This window comes from Rhagoletis zephyria, unplaced genomic scaffold, assembly GCF_001687245.7.
Source record: "Rhagoletis zephyria isolate East Lansing unplaced genomic scaffold, Rhagoletis_zephyria_1.1 Rzeph_scaffold_00481, whole genome shotgun sequence".
In the NCBI taxonomy this organism is placed as follows: Eukaryota; Metazoa; Arthropoda; class Insecta; order Diptera; family Tephritidae; genus Rhagoletis; species Rhagoletis zephyria.
Genome location: NW_016157565.1, coordinates 223280 through 240040, shown reverse-complemented (window position 1 = coordinate 240040; position 16761 = coordinate 223280). Strand labels below are relative to the sequence as shown.

Sequence of the window (16761 nt, the reverse complement as noted above, 5' to 3'; positions counted from 1 at the left end):
TAAGGATGTGCGCTCTGTGTTGGTAAGTGTTCTAAGAAGTGTTGGTAAGAATTTGTGGTGTATTTGAAGTTAGAAATGGCGTGGTTGCCACGTCCCCTCCCCTCCCAGTGTCTTGGTTGGTAGGGTCATGGCACGACTTTTTTGTTTGGTTCTTGGTTGGCGTTGGCTGACATCTGTGTTTGTGTATGTGATTGCTGATAGTCGGGGACATCAACGTAGGCGGTCTTCAACATGTCGGTGGAGACTGTTTTGTCTGCTTCATTAATTTTGACTTCGTAGACTTTGTCATCGATCCGTCTTACGACCTCATGGGGCCCTGTATATGGTTGCTCCAATGGTTTTTTGATGGAGTCTACGCGTTTGAAAACGTGGGTGCACGTGGCGAGGTCTTTGAGGATGAACATTTTTGGTTTACTGTGATGAGCTGTTGGGGTTGGCGTGACCTCTCGAATATGTTGCCGGAATTCTCTTATGAACGCCTGAGGGTCTGCAGGGGTGCTTTCAGAAACGAAGAATTCTCCAGGTAGGCGTAGGGGTATCCCAAAGAGCATCTCAGCAGGAGAGGCTTTCATATCTGGTTTGTACGTAGCCCGAAGTCCAAGTAAGACGGTTGGTAACAGCTCTGGCCAGGGTATTTGGGCGTTACACAAGGGCAGCCTTGAGCGCACGGTGCCATCGCTCTACCATGCCGTTAGACTGGGGGTGGTACGGTGTTGTCCTGATGCGTTTGGTTCCCAGTAGTCGAGAGAGTGATGAAAAGAGAGCTGATTCAAATTGTAGTCCTCTGTCCGTGTTGATCGTGAGCGGAGTGCCAAATTGACAAACCCATTGTGAATAAAATGCTGATGCGATAGTGTCGGCCGTGATTTTGAGCGGAATAGCGACGGCCATCTGCTGAATCTGTCAATGACTGTCAAACAGTAGCGGAAATCTCCAATTTTTGGCACATCTATGAGGTCCAGGTGAATATGTTCGAAGCGATTATCTGGGATGTCAATGTGACTCGGTGTGGTGCGATGTACTTTCGATCGTTGGCATGGAATGCATTGCCTGGCCCACAAGAGTGCATCTTTCCTGACGCCCTGCCAGACGAACCGTTCCCGAAGTTGCTTTGCCGTGGATCTGCCGCTGGGGTGTGAAAGACCGTGGATTGTATTGAAGGCCTCACGCCTTATGGAGGCTGGGATGTACGGTCGTACCACGTTGTTCGTGATGTTGCAGTATATGTCGTGGCCTTCAATATTGAGCAGATGAAACTTAAGCGATGGGTTATGTTGCAGAATGGAAAGCTCGTCATCATCTTGTTGTGCCTCAGCAATGGTTTTTGCGTCCAGCCTGGTTGGCATGTTGATGGTGTTGATTCTCGACAGGGCATCAGCAACGACATTCTCAGATCCCTTAGTGTGGACGATCTCCGTGGAAAATTGTGAGATGTAGTCGAGTTGGCGGAGTTGACGTGGTGATGCTTTGTCAGCATGTTGGGAGAATGCGTAGATGAGCGGTTTCTATGGTGAAGCTTCGCCCCTCAAGAATGTGTCTGAAGAATTTGATAGATGCGAAGACGGCCAGGAGTTCGCGGTCATAAGTTCTGTACCTGGTCTCTGCTGGGCTGAGTTTGCGCGAGAAGAAGGCTAGTGGTAGCCAGGTTCTCCCTTGAAGCTGTTCGAGTGCACCCCCAATCGCCGTATCTGATGCATCTGTTCTTAGCGAGAGCTGGGCGGTTGGTGTGAGGAAGGTCATGCGGGTGGCGTGGATGATGCTATGTTTGCAGTTTCCCATGCTTCCTCAACAGCTGGTGTCCAGGGGATCTTGCGCTTATAATTTTTTTGCGTTTGAGGAGGTCGGTGAGCGGTCCTTGCATTTTTGCTGCTTCCGCAATGGACTTGCGATAATAGTTTATGACGCCGAGGAAGCGACGAAGATCGTTGATGGTCTCGGGTCTTGGATAGTCGGCAATCGCCTGGGTTCGTTCAGCTGGTGTAGCCAAGGTAGATGACCTCTGGTTTGCCAAATTGATACTTCTTGGGATTGATGGTCAGACGATTTGCCCGAAGAATGTCGAAGACAGCAGTCACGTGCTGAAGGTGTTCCTTGTGAGACCGAGAGAAGATTATCAGGTCATCTATGAAGCATCCTACGAAGTCCAGATCCCGGAGGAGGTTGTCCATGTGTCGCTGGAAGGTCTACGTGACGTTTGGTAGGCCCGGAGGCATGCCCAGAAACTCGTATAGTCCGAATGGTGTGGTCACAGCAGTCTTGGGTATGTCAGCTTGGGCGACTGGTATTTGGTGGTAGGCCCGAACAAGATCGATGGTTGTGAAGACGGTGGACCCGTGTAGGCGTTGGAGGATGTCGCCGTGGGGTACTGGATTCCGATCTGGGATAGTTTGGGCGTTCAGTTTTCTGTAGTCGCCAGTGGTGCGCCACCCTCCAAGTTTTTTGGGAACCATGTGGATTGGACTCGCCCTCTGACTGCTGGACGGGCGGATGACACCGTGGTGTAGTAACAGGTCAAAGTCATCTTTGGCAATTTTTAGTTTCTCGCCAGTGAGACGCCGTGGACGCTCGAATACTGGTGGTCCAGTGGTCTCGATGTGATGAGCAGTTGCACTGTTCGTGTCAGTGATAGGGCTGGTATTTGGTCTCGTGATGTCAATAAAGCGATTGAGGAGCTCTAGATAGCTGGCATCAATGTCATCTGAGCAGATGGACTGGTTGATGGTAGAGATGCTGTGTATGATGGCCTCAGATAGTTGACCCTTCGTGGTGAGTGATGTGGCTGAGTCAATAAGACGGTGCCCCCTCAAGTCCAACAGAAGTGCGAAGTGAGCAAGGAAATCTGCACCGATGATGGCTGACTTGACATCTGCTATTATGAAGGACCAACTAAACCTTCGACGGAGATTGAACTCGAGTTACAACACTTTCTGGCCGTAGGTGCGTATGATAGTACCATTGGCAGCGTATAATGCGAGCTCATCTTGTTTGAGCTGGTGATTAATGGCGGTCTTCGGTACCAGGGAGATTAGTGATCTTGAATCAACGTGTTATCATGTATGTGTAGGCGATGGATGTTCTTTTGAAGGCGTTGTGTTGGTAGAAATGCTGTCGCCGGCCGCCTGAATGGTCGACAGCGAAAGCAGTTTCCCGAGTTGGCTTTGAAGGTACACGGTAACGCGCAGCGCTTGGCCTTTTCTCCATGCTTGCGATGGTAGAAACACAGCTTGGCGGGCGCCTCTCTAGCGTTTGAGCGTTGCTGACCGCGACCACGCGATGCGCGGTGTGTAGGGTTCTGAGTGAGAGTCTACGTGAGCTATTTGGTGCAGGTAGCGAGGTCGACAATGGCGAGTTTCATGCTGGTAATGTCCTTGGCCAGGCTTGTGAGGATGGTATCCGCGAGCCTGCGGTCTGCTACTGCATGGCTTGGGCTGGTGTACGTGGCCATTAAGCCCGTGCTAGTTTGATTTTCCATTAGCTCGTCAGCGATCTCTGCCTGTTCTTCAAGTGTTGTATTTCTAAGGAGCTTTATGCACCTGACGATTGCTGATGGTAGCAGTGCGAGCCACCTGACCCGGAGTATGTCTCCTGTTGCAGAGCTGCCTGTGAAGATTTTTAGCTGACGTAAAAGCTGATTGGGCTTCTTGTCCTCCAACTGTATTTCAGTGAGTGCTCGATGCAGTTGACGATCTGTGGATTCGGTGAATCGTTTTATTATTTCGTCTTTGAATTTAGCATACTTATTATTTTCAGGCGGATTGTGTAGGAAATCGGCCATCTGCAGTATGGAGTCCGTATCCAACGACTAGGTTGTACTTGGCCAGATCCGATGCGATACGGTTGCTGTGAAACACGGCTTCGGCTTGGATGAACCATAGTCTGGGTTGGTTTTTCCAGAGCGGTGGTACCTTGTAGCTGGACACAGCTTCCACAGCGGCTGGTGCCGTGGGTGCAGCTGCTTGTTGCCCTGGAATAGACGATTGACCGTGGATTGTGCTCATGTTTGTTTCAGGCGGTGGAGAAACGTCCAACAACGTTTTACCCAATGAATCAGACGCGTGGCTGTCTGAAAGCTTAGTGGTGTATGGTTCAACGGCATATCGCGCTAGTGCGAGGTGAAACACCACGTTAACACGGATTACCCTTGGCTTTGACTCTTGTACAGTTGTGGTCCTTCGCGGTGTTATTCGTATCACGAAATGCAGTGAAAATCGCGATGAGACTTTGGCGTTTCGCTACACGTGTGGGCGTTGTGTCGAACGAGTCAAACTAAATTTATTAATCCACTCCCATCACGTCGGGGCCACCAATTATAGCATAACTACTTTGATAATTTGTTAATAGAGACTCGAGTTGATGATTTAATACTATTATTTATTAAGAAATAATTACTAAGCAATATTTTAATGTACAAAGTATCCGAATGAGTAAATTTAAGACTGTTCGACGTTGAGCGCTAGGTGTCTGGTTCGTTCACCACCGTAGTTCGAGAAGAAAAGGAAAGAGAGTAGACTGTGCGTGGTATGAGCAGGGATGCTGTTTGGATCTAAATAGATCCAATTGGATACATTTTCAGGCGAATTTTTGCGTGATACTTATTTTTTCCGATCAGTATAAATGTGGATACTTTTTAAATAGGGCAAAATTTTATATTTTCTATAAAGTTTTTTTCGTTCAAAAATCGGTTTTCATTAAAGATGGTAGAAAGCATTACGTTTTCTAAATGCATTAAAAATCGCTACTTAAGCGTGAAGTTAAAGCATTTTATTTTTTGTGAACGAAGCAATGAACATATGAAGATATCTCACCAAAATAGGTATAAGCACAATTGTTTTAATTAGCTAAAAAGGATGCTTTAAGCAAGATCTTAATATACATATATATAAAGTAAATATATACTTTTTCTGTAGTAATCTCTTTCATATCATATATTTTCATTTGTTAATTTAAAAAGAAAGAAGATCTCAATGTAGTTTAAAATACACTGTTAAAGACTAAATTTGATTTATTTAAGGAAATTTTTATGAATTTTACTGAAAAGGCTCGAAATACACTCTGAAAACTTTTGTTTATTTGCGCATATTAAGAGAGGTAACCAGTTTTCTCTTTTAATGTGTAAAAATTTGCACACCGTGTAGTAAAATTAAACATTGCCTGTTTACTTTTACATACCAAATTTGTCGCGAAGAGTAAAATTACACATAAAATGTTTAAAATAGAGTAAATGTGAGCCCCTAATGTTCATTATTAGTAGGAAATGTATTTTTAGTTTGAAAATTTTTAATTTTTTTTTTTAGATACTTTTCAGTAGTAGTTTTACATGCTCTTTCTACAGCGTACTTACTATTTATTATACTTACTTTGTAAAATATTAAGCACAAAAAGTGTACTTTATAAATTGAAATTACAAATGTTTGATTTTATGAAAAATCAAAATATATATACATGTATTCTAAGTCCTTAGGATGGGCTAAATTATGTCTTTTTCTTGAAATTTTCTTACAAATTATGAGATATATACGTAAAAAAAGAAAATTGGATACATTTGGATACTTTTTTGGCTTGGACAGTGATACATATTCTTGAGACGGCGCAGCAACACTGGGTATGAGTATCTGTTTTCTACGGTGACGTTGTGGGTAAGGATGTGCGCTCTGTGTTGGTAAGTGTTCTGTGTTGGTAAGAATTTAGGAGTGTTCGCTATGCACAAAATTTGTACAAGTTGGTACCAATTGTTACCAAATCGTGTTCGTTTAGCCAAAAACCCAGTAAAACTTGCATGGAGAGACAATTCACAATTCTGACATTTCATTTGGAGGGGAAGTTGCAAGTTCGTGCTGGGAAAACTTTTGCCAGTAAGAATTTGCAAGCAGGATTGTGGCACACGGTTGCATTTTTATCAACATTAATTTGAATCAACAAGTTCGTTAAATTTAAAAATGAACAATCTTGTTGCGATTTACTAATGAAAGAAGTAGGTAAATATTCGTGTATTCAATTGATTTAATTAATTCCAAACATTTGAAAGGTACTCGGCTGAAAAAGCTGTATTCGTAATCGGAACGCACTCGACACCACTGTCGATATAGGAAATCCGACAGTGACTTCCACAAAGAAATTGAAGCGTATGTTGAAGAAAGTTAGAATAAGAAGAAATATACGTATAGGTCCTGTTTTGGTTTCTACCTGAAATAATTAAAAAAAATTATTATGCTCGAAATGCAACCGTGGACGCCAGCTGGCAGCGAAGCTTGCAAATGTTTGCTAATTCCTGTTCGCGCAAAACTTAGTAAGTTTCTCTCTTTGGGAAAAATATTAATGACTTGAAACATATCATAAAAACTAGCAAATGCCCGCTTGCTTCGCGGCGCCTAATAAGATCTTTTGCGTTGGCCAATTCAAAAATAGCGTTTAAAATCAAAAGCAGTCTGTAAAGTAAAAATTTTTAGTTTAAATTGAAACTACTAAATAAAAAACGGAATCCTCCTCACACATATGCTAAGAATAGTAGCGCTGTGATTCCGTATGGAATACTAATCCCTTTCGATGTAATGCGTTTTACCTATGGTCTTATTTCCACCTGTGCATGCGTAATATTCTTCTATGATCCTTCAACTTCAGCATTGGTCCGGTGTACCATGTAAGCCAATAAAAGTCCTTATACGGAAACTCAAGAGCACAGATGAGCGTTTTCAATTATAGGAGGGCCAAGAATCCTCGCTGCCCCACAGAATGAAAAGTTTTCGCCTACATTGGCTAAATGAGTCGTGTGATCTCATGAATATCGTTCAAATGACGCCATTGATATACCTGTCGTGTTCGTTCTTGGACAGATGTGGTCGAATCTTTCCTTGTAAATTCTTGGATTGGTTTCTTTGAGTCTTACTGCTGTAATAACGGCCGCCTCGAGCAACTTCGTCAATCGGAGGTAGATGCAAGATCACGCTAATACAGTCTTACGGTCTTTATATGCATACTTAAACGCTTCCTTGATTTAGCCATCTGAAAAGTAAATTCCTCTAAGATAAACATAGGGTCAAAGCAAAACAAACCCCGCGGGGTTTCTATATATTTCGGGTGCAGTGTCATCCATTGGGTCCCTTTTCTGCACAACCTTTGCTTGTCATGAAATGAATACGAATTATGAATTCCAATCAGATTTTATAAAAAAATACGGATTTTCTAAATACCTAAACTCCAGCGGTCGATTTTTAGCAAAGGGATTTTTCATCATACAGGTAGTCACGCTGCGAATTTGAACGAAATCTGGTAATAAATACGACTTTTATAAGTAACTCTACTCCAGCGCCACCAGCGTGTTTTCTAGTAGCTTATAATAGGACCACATATGCAAGGTATAACCTCCGACAATTTGACTGGGCTCTATTGAGTGGTTTTTGAGTTTAGTCCGAAAAACGGAAATAGCTATCATTTTATGTATGTAATCATCCTTTTCCTGAGTTTCGCCCGAAAAAAAAATCACGCGAAAATTTTGATTCCCCCCCTAGTAAGTACATGGAAACCAAAAGCAAAAANTTTGAGTTTAGTCCGAAAAACGGAAATAGCTATCATTTTATGTATGTAATCATCCTTTTCCTGAGTTTCGCCCGAAAAAAAAATCACGCGAAAATTTTGATTCCCCCCCTAGTAAGTACATGGAAACCAAAAGCGAAAAGTGAATCCATTCAGGGAAGATGAAACTCATGATAAGGCTGAAAAAAAAAATCATCATGAAAGTAATAAACGTTTCGAATGTGTATTAACAACAGATTCATAAATACGGCTTTTATAAATAACCCGACTCCAGCACCACCTAGCGGGTCCGTTTCNGATGCAAGATCACGCTAATACAGTCTTACGGTCTTTATATGCATACTTAAACGCTTCCTTGATTTAGCCATCTGAAAAGTAAATTCCTCTAAGATAAACATAGGGTCAAAGCAAAACAAACCCCGCGGGGTTTCTATATATTTCGGGTGCAGTGTCATCCATTGGGTCCCTTTTCTGCACAACCTTTGCTTGTCATGAAATGAATACGAATTATGAATTCCAATCAGATTTTATAAAAAAATACGGATTTTCTAAATACCTAAACTCCAGCGGTCGATTTTTAGCAAAGGGATTTTTCATCATACAGGTAGTCACGCTGCGAATTTGAACGAAATCTGGTAATAAATACGACTTTTATAAGTAACTCTACTCCAGCGCCACCAGCGTGTTTTCTAGTAGCTTATAATAGGACCACATATGCAAGGTATAACCTCCGACAATTTGACTGGGCTCTATTGAGTGGTTTTTGAGTTTAGTCCGAAAAACGGAAATAGCTATCATTTTATGTATGTAATCATCCTTTTCCTGAGTTTCGCCCGAAAAAAAAATCACGCGAAAATTTTGATTCCCCCCCTAGTAAGTACATGGAAACCAAAAGCGAAAAGTGAATCCATTCAGGGAAGATGAAACTCATGATAAGGCTGAAAAAAAAAATCATCATGAAAGTAATAAACGTTTCGAATGTGTATTAACAACAGATTCATAAATACGGCTTTTATAAATAACCCGACTCCAGCACCACCTAGCGGGTCCGTTTCCGCAAGTGCTTTTTCATCATGCTTACGAAATCGGTTCATAAATACAACTTTTATAAATAACTCGCCTCCCGCGCCACCGCGCAGCTCCGTTTTTGGAAACGTATTTTCCATTATGCTGAAACTATACCTTTTGAATTTGAAAGAAATCGGTTCATCAATACAACTTTTATAAATAACTCGACTCCCGCGCCACCTAGCGGGTCTATTTTTGGTTTGCCATGGCTGGTAGCTCACATTTTGAATTTAAGAGAAATCGGTTCATAACTACGATTTTTATAAATAACTCGACCCCAGCGCCATCTACCGAGTTTTCTGGTAGCCTATAATAGGTCCATATATGCAAGGTATAACCTCTGAAAATTTGACTGAAATCTATGCAGTAGTTTTTGAGTTAACTCCGAACAACGAAAACGGCTATTATTTTATATATATAGATTAAACAGTTAAATTAAAGAATTAAAAATTAGAAGTTTACTTCTCCAAGCGCCCTCGTGCTAGCGAAGCAGTCAATGGCACTGAATATTCTTCGAAATTATAGAGAAAATGCTGACAAACATTTTTCTGATATATTTTCAAAAGTTACCGATATCGCTAGGGAATTGGATTTTGACATTGTCCTTCCTCGGAGAGCGAATAGACAAAATTTTCGGGCTAATTGTCGTGCTGAAGATTATTATCGAAAGGTAATATTTATACCGCTATTGGATAATATTTTGCTCGATCTCCGAGAAAGATTGCCGAAAGAGACATTAAACCTTCTCGATTTGAACTTATTACTTCCATATAAAATTGGGAAATATAATACGCCTGAAGAAAAAAATAATGCCATCGAACGCANCCTTTTCTGCACAACCTTTGCTTGTCATGAAATGAATACGAATTATGAATTCCAATCAGATTTTATAAAAAAATACGGATTTTCTAAATACCTAAACTCCAGCGGTCGATTTTTAGCAAAGGGATTTTTCATCATACAGGTAGTCACGCTGCGAATTTGAACGAAATCTGGTAATAAATACGACTTTTATAAGTAACTCTACTCCAGCGCCACCAGCGTGTTTTCTAGTAGCTTATAATAGGACCACATATGCAAGGTATAACCTCCGACAATTTGACTGGGCTCTATTGAGTGGTTTTTGAGTTTAGTCCGAAAAACGGAAATAGCTATCATTTTATGTATGTAATCATCCTTTTCCTGAGTTTCGCCCGAAAAAAAAATCACGCGAAAATTTTGATTCCCCCCCTAGTAAGTACATGGAAACCAAAAGCGAAAAGTGAATCCATTCAGGGAAGATGAAACTCATGATAAGGCTGAAAAAAAAAATCATCATGAAAGTAATAAACGTTTCGAATGTGTATTAACAACAGATTCATAAATACGGCTTTTATAAATAACCCGACTCCAGCACCACCTAGCGGGTCCGTTTCCGCAAGTGCTTTTTCATCATGCTTACGAAATCGGTTCATAAATACAACTTTTATAAATAACTCGCCTCCCGCGCCACCGCGCAGCTCCGTTTTTGGAAACGTATTTTCCATTATGCTGAAACTATACCTTTTGAATTTGAAAGAAATCGGTTCATCAATACAACTTTTATAAATAACTCGACTCCCGCGCCACCTAGCGGGTCTATTTTTGGTTTGCCATGGCTGGTAGCTCACATTTTGAATTTAAGAGAAATCGGTTCATAACTACGATTTTTATAAATAACTCGACCCCAGCGCCATCTACCGAGTTTTCTGGTAGCCTATAATAGGTCCATATATGCAAGGTATAACCTCTGAAAATTTGACTGAAATCTATGCAGTAGTTTTTGAGTTAACTCCGAACAACGAAAACGGCTATTATTTTATATATATAGATTAAACAGTTAAATTAAAGAATTAAAAATTAGAAGTTTACTTCTCCAAGCGCCCTCGTGCTAGCGAAGCAGTCAATGGCACTGAATATTCTTCGAAATTATAGAGAAAATGCTGACAAACATTTTTCTGATATATTTTCAAAAGTTACCGATATCGCTAGGGAATTGGATTTTGACATTGTCCTTCCTCGGAGAGCGAATAGACAAAATTTTCGGGCTAATTGTCGTGCTGAAGATTATTATCGAAAGGTAATATTTATACCGCTATTGGATAATATTTTGCTCGATCTCCGAGAAAGATTGCCGAAAGAGACATTAAACCTTCTCGATTTGAACTTATTACTTCCATATAAAATTGGGAAATATAATACGCCTGAAGAAAAAAATAATGCCATCGAACGCATAAAATCGCTTGGAAAACGATACGAACTTTTCTTAGAAAAAGACGGTATCAATTTGGAAGGAGAGTATAAAGTGTGGTTGGAACGATGGACAAATAAGGAAAGCGAAAAGCCATTCCCAAAACTAGCAGCAGAAGTTCTTGTAAAATGCACCGAATATGCTTTTCCACTGATTAACAAACTTCTGCGCATTCTGGCCACACTTCCAGCTAGTAACGCTACTTCCAAAAGAAGTTAAAAGGTTAAAAATATGGTTGCGTAGTGCCATGAATGAAGAAAGACTGATAGGTCTTTTACACGTACAATTCGATATTGAAATTGACACCGAAAGGATAATAGAAAGATTCGCAAAAGGAAATTGAATTTGCAATTTAAATTATTACAATAAAAATATTGAATAAGTTACTTAATAACATCCTTCATTTTACGAACATTGTAATCAAGAAATAAGTATTTATATGTATATATTGCATTAATAAACACAAGGTACAACTTAACATCTTGTGTTTTTTTGTTTTTTTAAATAGTACATGCAATTATTTTTATTAGACCTTGTGCCAAATTCACAAAATGAAATGTAATATTATATCACAAAACACTTTACTTCACACTTCATAAAAAAATACTCGAACCTATATTTGCGTGAAAAATAAATTAGGGTTAGATGCCTGTAATTTAACGTTATTTGACAAGTTGATCGTTGTAAAGGTGATTTAACCCCCCTTTCTTGTGATATGCATATTTGTATACTTCGTATATAAAAATGTGAGAAAAAACACATTTAAATGAAGAAAATACCCTTTTTTGTAAAAAAATATATTTTCAACATAAAAATTAGTCACCAATTTTTAAAAAACTGGCATCGTAGTTAGGGCGAATAAACCCCCTTTTGTCTAATATAAATATTTGTATACTTCGTGTATAAAAATTTTAGAAAAAACACTTAAAAGGAAAAAATACCATTTTTTTCTTATAAAAAAAAATTTGAGAAAAATTACTATTTAGTAATATAATTGAATAANATCGCTAGGGAATTGGATTTTGACATTGTCCTTCCTCGGAGAGCGAATAGACAAAATTTTCGGGCTAATTGTCGTGCTGAAGATTATTATCGAAAGGTAATATTTATACCGCTATTGGATAATATTTTGCTCGATCTCCGAGAAAGATTGCCGAAAGAGACATTAAACCTTCTCGATTTGAACTTATTACTTCCATATAAAATTGGGAAATATAATACGCCTGAAGAAAAAAATAATGCCATCGAACGCATAAAATCGCTTGGAAAACGATACGAACTTTTCTTAGAAAAAGACGGTATCAATTTGGAAGGAGAGTATAAAGTGTGGTTGGAACGATGGACAAATAAGGAAAGCGAAAAGCCATTCCCAAAACTAGCAGCAGAAGTTCTTGTAAAATGCACCGAATATGCTTTTCCACTGATTAACAAACTTCTGCGCATTCTGGCCACACTTCCAGCTAGTAACGCTACTTCCAAAAGAAGTTAAAAGGTTAAAAATATGGTTGCGTAGTGCCATGAATGAAGAAAGACTGATAGGTCTTTTACACGTACAATTCGATATTGAAATTGACACCGAAAGGATAATAGAAAGATTCGCAAAAGGAAATTGAATTTGCAATTTAAATTATTACAATAAAAATATTGAATAAGTTACTTAATAACATCCTTCATTTTACGAACATTGTAATCAAGAAATAAGTATTTATATGTATATATTGCATTAATAAACACAAGGTACAACTTAACATCTTGTGTTTTTTTGTTTTTTTAAATAGTACATGCAATTATTTTTATTAGACCTTGTGCCAAATTCACAAAATGAAATGTAATATTATATCACAAAACACTTTACTTCACACTTCATAAAAAAATACTCGAACCTATATTTGCGTGAAAAATAAATTAGGTTTAGATGCCTGTAATTTAACGTTATTTGACAAGTTGATCGTTGTAAAGGTGATTTAACCCCCCTTTCTTGTGATATGCATATTTGTATACTTCGTATATAAAAATGTGAGAAAAAACACATTTAAATGAAGAAAATACCCTTTTTTGTGAAAAAATATATTTTCAACATAAAAATTAGTCACCAATTTTTAAAAAACTGGCATCGTAGTTAGGGCGAATAAACCCCCTTTTGTCTAATATAAATATTTGTATACTTCGTGTATAAAAATTTTAGAAAAAACACTTAAAAGGAAAAAATACCATTTTTTTCTTATAAAAAAAAATTTGAGAAAAATTACTATTTAGTAATATAATTGAATAACGTATTTAAATAAAACAAATAATTAATAGTGTTTTAAGCATTAATTCGTTCTTGTTCACCGACAGCCCTGTTAAAAATAAAGCAAAAGTATATGTNAAGTTTGGCACGTTACTTCTGGGACACCCTGTATATTAAAATGTCACTTTCAAAAATTTCATGCATTGCTATGCCATGTCATTCCATCTCAAACATACTGTTATAGCATGTTATTGCTTCTTAGCTCAAATGTTGTTTGCTGTTGTGTTTCTGCAGCATATTTTTAATACTGTTTAATCCTGCCTTGTATGAAAGGGTATATAGCAGGGGTGTGGCTACAAAGAGCCACAAAAAAAGAAAATAAATAAAATTATTATTAGAAATGAATGATATAAAAGAAAATTCAAAAGATCCCTTTGGCGAGATTTTCAAAATCTGGTTTTAGATCAGTTAAAGCCGTTCGCAACAATTTTGTTAAATGTTGGATAGTCAATAGGTACGTTCGTTTAAAATCTCCAGTAAAAAAAGTCCAACAGCGAAATTCCGGCGAAATGCCATCTGTTATCTCACAAGAGAAAAATATCCAAAATAGTACGCGAACAGAAAATTTGCAGAAACTTGCAAATTAGACGAACAGCTGATAGAAATATTGTTTACATTCAAAAAATGTAAAACGTAAGAAAACAAATCTCGAAGTCTTATCCTGACACAGTTCACTGACTAAACGAATAATTACTTACTTCTTATAAGTTTAATTAGTCGCATTTTACTATTTTAACTTCCAAACCATCAAATTCAATTTAGGGATTTGCGTAAATTCCAGCCAAATTGCTGTTGGCAAAAATTTTTGCAGCAGAAACTAGCAGATTTCCCTCCTATGAAATGTTATTTTGCTCTCTCAATTTCCCTAAATGCAAGTTTTTTGCGTACGCGAACACAAAAAGCTGATAATTTTTATAACTTTCAGTAATTAACAGGTACGCGAAAGCAACTAATTGCGAACGGTATTTTTACTTTACGAATTTCATTGTAGAGTACAAAGACTCACAGTTATACGTTGTACCAAAAACATCAACTTTTCTTAAAAAGGAGTATTTCGGGTATTGTAAATGCATCCTCAATTATGTAACATAAAAAAGGGTTTATGAAGTATGCCAACGTACATTTAAATAATTTCAAATCGGCAAATCTTTTTTCAAAATCTGCTTTTAAATCATGTGCAATATTTTCTCTAGCCATGGATCAAGCTGAGCTCTAGCTGAGATCCCTTTCTTTTTTAAACACCTAGGATATCACTGACCATTAAAAAGGACCCTGAATGATCGCAAACCTCAAAGCTTTACACATTTTTGTATGTGATTTTTAAAATGAACGATCCAAAATTAGCCGGTATACATATTTAAAATTTTTTAGAACCAGTGGTTGAATTTTTGTACTGAAAGGGTTAACCCTAAAAGTATGATCTACATCTGCGAGGCGTATATGAAATGGGTCTTTTTTTAATTTTGACACAAAATTTACTTTTTATTTTGTTATTTTAAATAAATTTGGTAAACGTTTTTATTAAGAAAACTATGTTTTATTATTAGTCAAACTTACAACTTCAATATTCTTTAAAAAATGAGGCAGGACTANTATAGACCAAAAGAATCGGCATCAGTCGTTGTTGGCCGATTCTTGAAAGAGGTTATGTTATTTAGTTATTTGATTCATGTTTTTCTTTTGTTATAAAATTTTATAAAAGCACTTGTTCTTAAAATGAATTTAATTCAGGATTTAATCGGCCGATTCTTTGCCGATTAAATCCTGAATATAATTTCATTTTAAGAACAAATGCTTTTATAAATTTTTATCATAACAAAATAAAAATATTATCAAATTACTAATAATAATCGGGCGATTCCGATTCTTTTGGCCGATATTAGCCTCGGCATCGGCTGATTCATCGGTCGGACTCTAGGAGAACGCCCTTATACCTGATAATATAAAAGTTTCAAACGTTCCATATTTATGTAAATTAGGCGCCACTTGTATCAACTCACGAAGAGCGCACGTTTAGTACATTCAAAGCTGAAAGCCTGTTCTGTTACAAAAAAATCAAGTTAATAATTAATAAAATCGATGGATAAATAAAGAAGTAATAAGTGGTCATATGAAAATGAGCAAAGATTTTTTGTGTGAAAAATGAGCAGGAAAGAATGTTACTCATACGCCATGTATGTACACCTGAAAATACCTCGAAAACTTATCCATAGAATAAAAAATGAACTAGGCAAAGTATAAAAATACGTTGTCGGCCTCTCTACTCAGATACGCTTCTCACTATAAGTCCTGGGCTCGAATCGTCACATACGATATCGTACTAATCGTCACGTAAAAACACATTTTTCGGATTATGACATACGTGAATGTACTCTTTGTCCCATTCAGCTTATACTGCCTGACGTATCATGTAATTTTCTTTCGTATGGTTTTCGATCCGTGAACGGCTGATTCTAGCTCCGCTTATCTTTAAAAACCTGATGAAGCGAGTCTCTCGAATACGAAGGTTGTTTTTCTCGGTGAGCTGGACTCATCGTCAAAAATTGATGACGCAGTGAACTTTGTGACACATGCTTTCAAAGCCTCCTGTCCAAGTACTCTCCCGAAAGGGCGAAAAGAAACCCCAGTGGTGGAATCCTGAGGTTTCAGTACTAAGGAAAAACAGCAGGAGGCTCTTCAATCAAGCAAAGCGAACAGGCAACCCTATAAAGACGCACTCAAAGTTTTCAAGAAGGCCATGAAGACAGCGAAACGCGAATCTTGGCAAAACTTCTGCAACAACATAGAAGAGAACTCTGAAGTCAACAGGCTGAGGAAAGTTCTCTCGAAATCCCCTTCAAGTATAAAGTCTATCCAGAAGCCTACCGGTGACTGGACGACATCATGTAACGAAATGCTTGAGGTCCTTATGAGCACACACTTCCCGGGCCGCTCGGACGACGCCGGTTTTTCGCCCGGTCCCAGAACCGATTTGTCTCTGGGTGATACCGTTAGGGACGTCGTAAGTGATGAGAGGGTATAATGGACTTTAGTGCACTTTCAGCCCTACAAACCTCCGGGCCTTGACGGAATCTTTCCCGCTCAACTACAGAAAGCTAAGGATATACTGTGCCTCCTGCTTTCTCAGATTTTTACAGCCTGCCTAACCCTGACTCACATACCACACGAGTAGATGTACTCCTACCAAAAGGAGGCAAGGCCGCTCATGTGAAACCGAAGGATTTCAGGCCTATAAGCCTCACTTCATTCTTTCTTAAAACTCTAGAGAGGCTCATGGACGAATATATTCGACAGAATATAATAACTGACAACCTCTCCTCGAACCAGCATGCCTATTCCAAGGAGACCGCACTCCACGAAATCGTATCGACGATTGAAAAAGGATTGGCCTTAAAGGAATACACGCTCGAAGTTTTTCTCGATATCGAGGGTGTTTTCAACAATCAGCCTCATTGCGTAAGTCGTAAATTAGGCTAAAGTGTACGACTCGACAACATTGGCATTGTCTACTGTCGTGGTGAAATAAGTAAACGACGAAAATCGTCGAAGACTATGCAGTGTTGCCAAGTTTTTCCGATTTAGTACACTAGTCGTGTCGAAGTTT

General features: G+C 38.6%; 1 protein-coding gene across 1 annotated transcript; it reads right to left on the bottom strand.

The window, feature by feature from the left end:
- Positions 1-680: 680 nt before the first annotated feature.
- LOC108359856 (uncharacterized) lies at positions 681-1346 on the bottom strand. The gene has a single exon (XM_017611926.1). The coding sequence runs from the start codon at positions 1344-1346 to the stop codon at positions 681-683; it is 666 nt and encodes a 221-aa protein (XP_017467415.1).
- Between the last annotated feature and the right edge of the window lie 15415 nt (positions 1347-16761).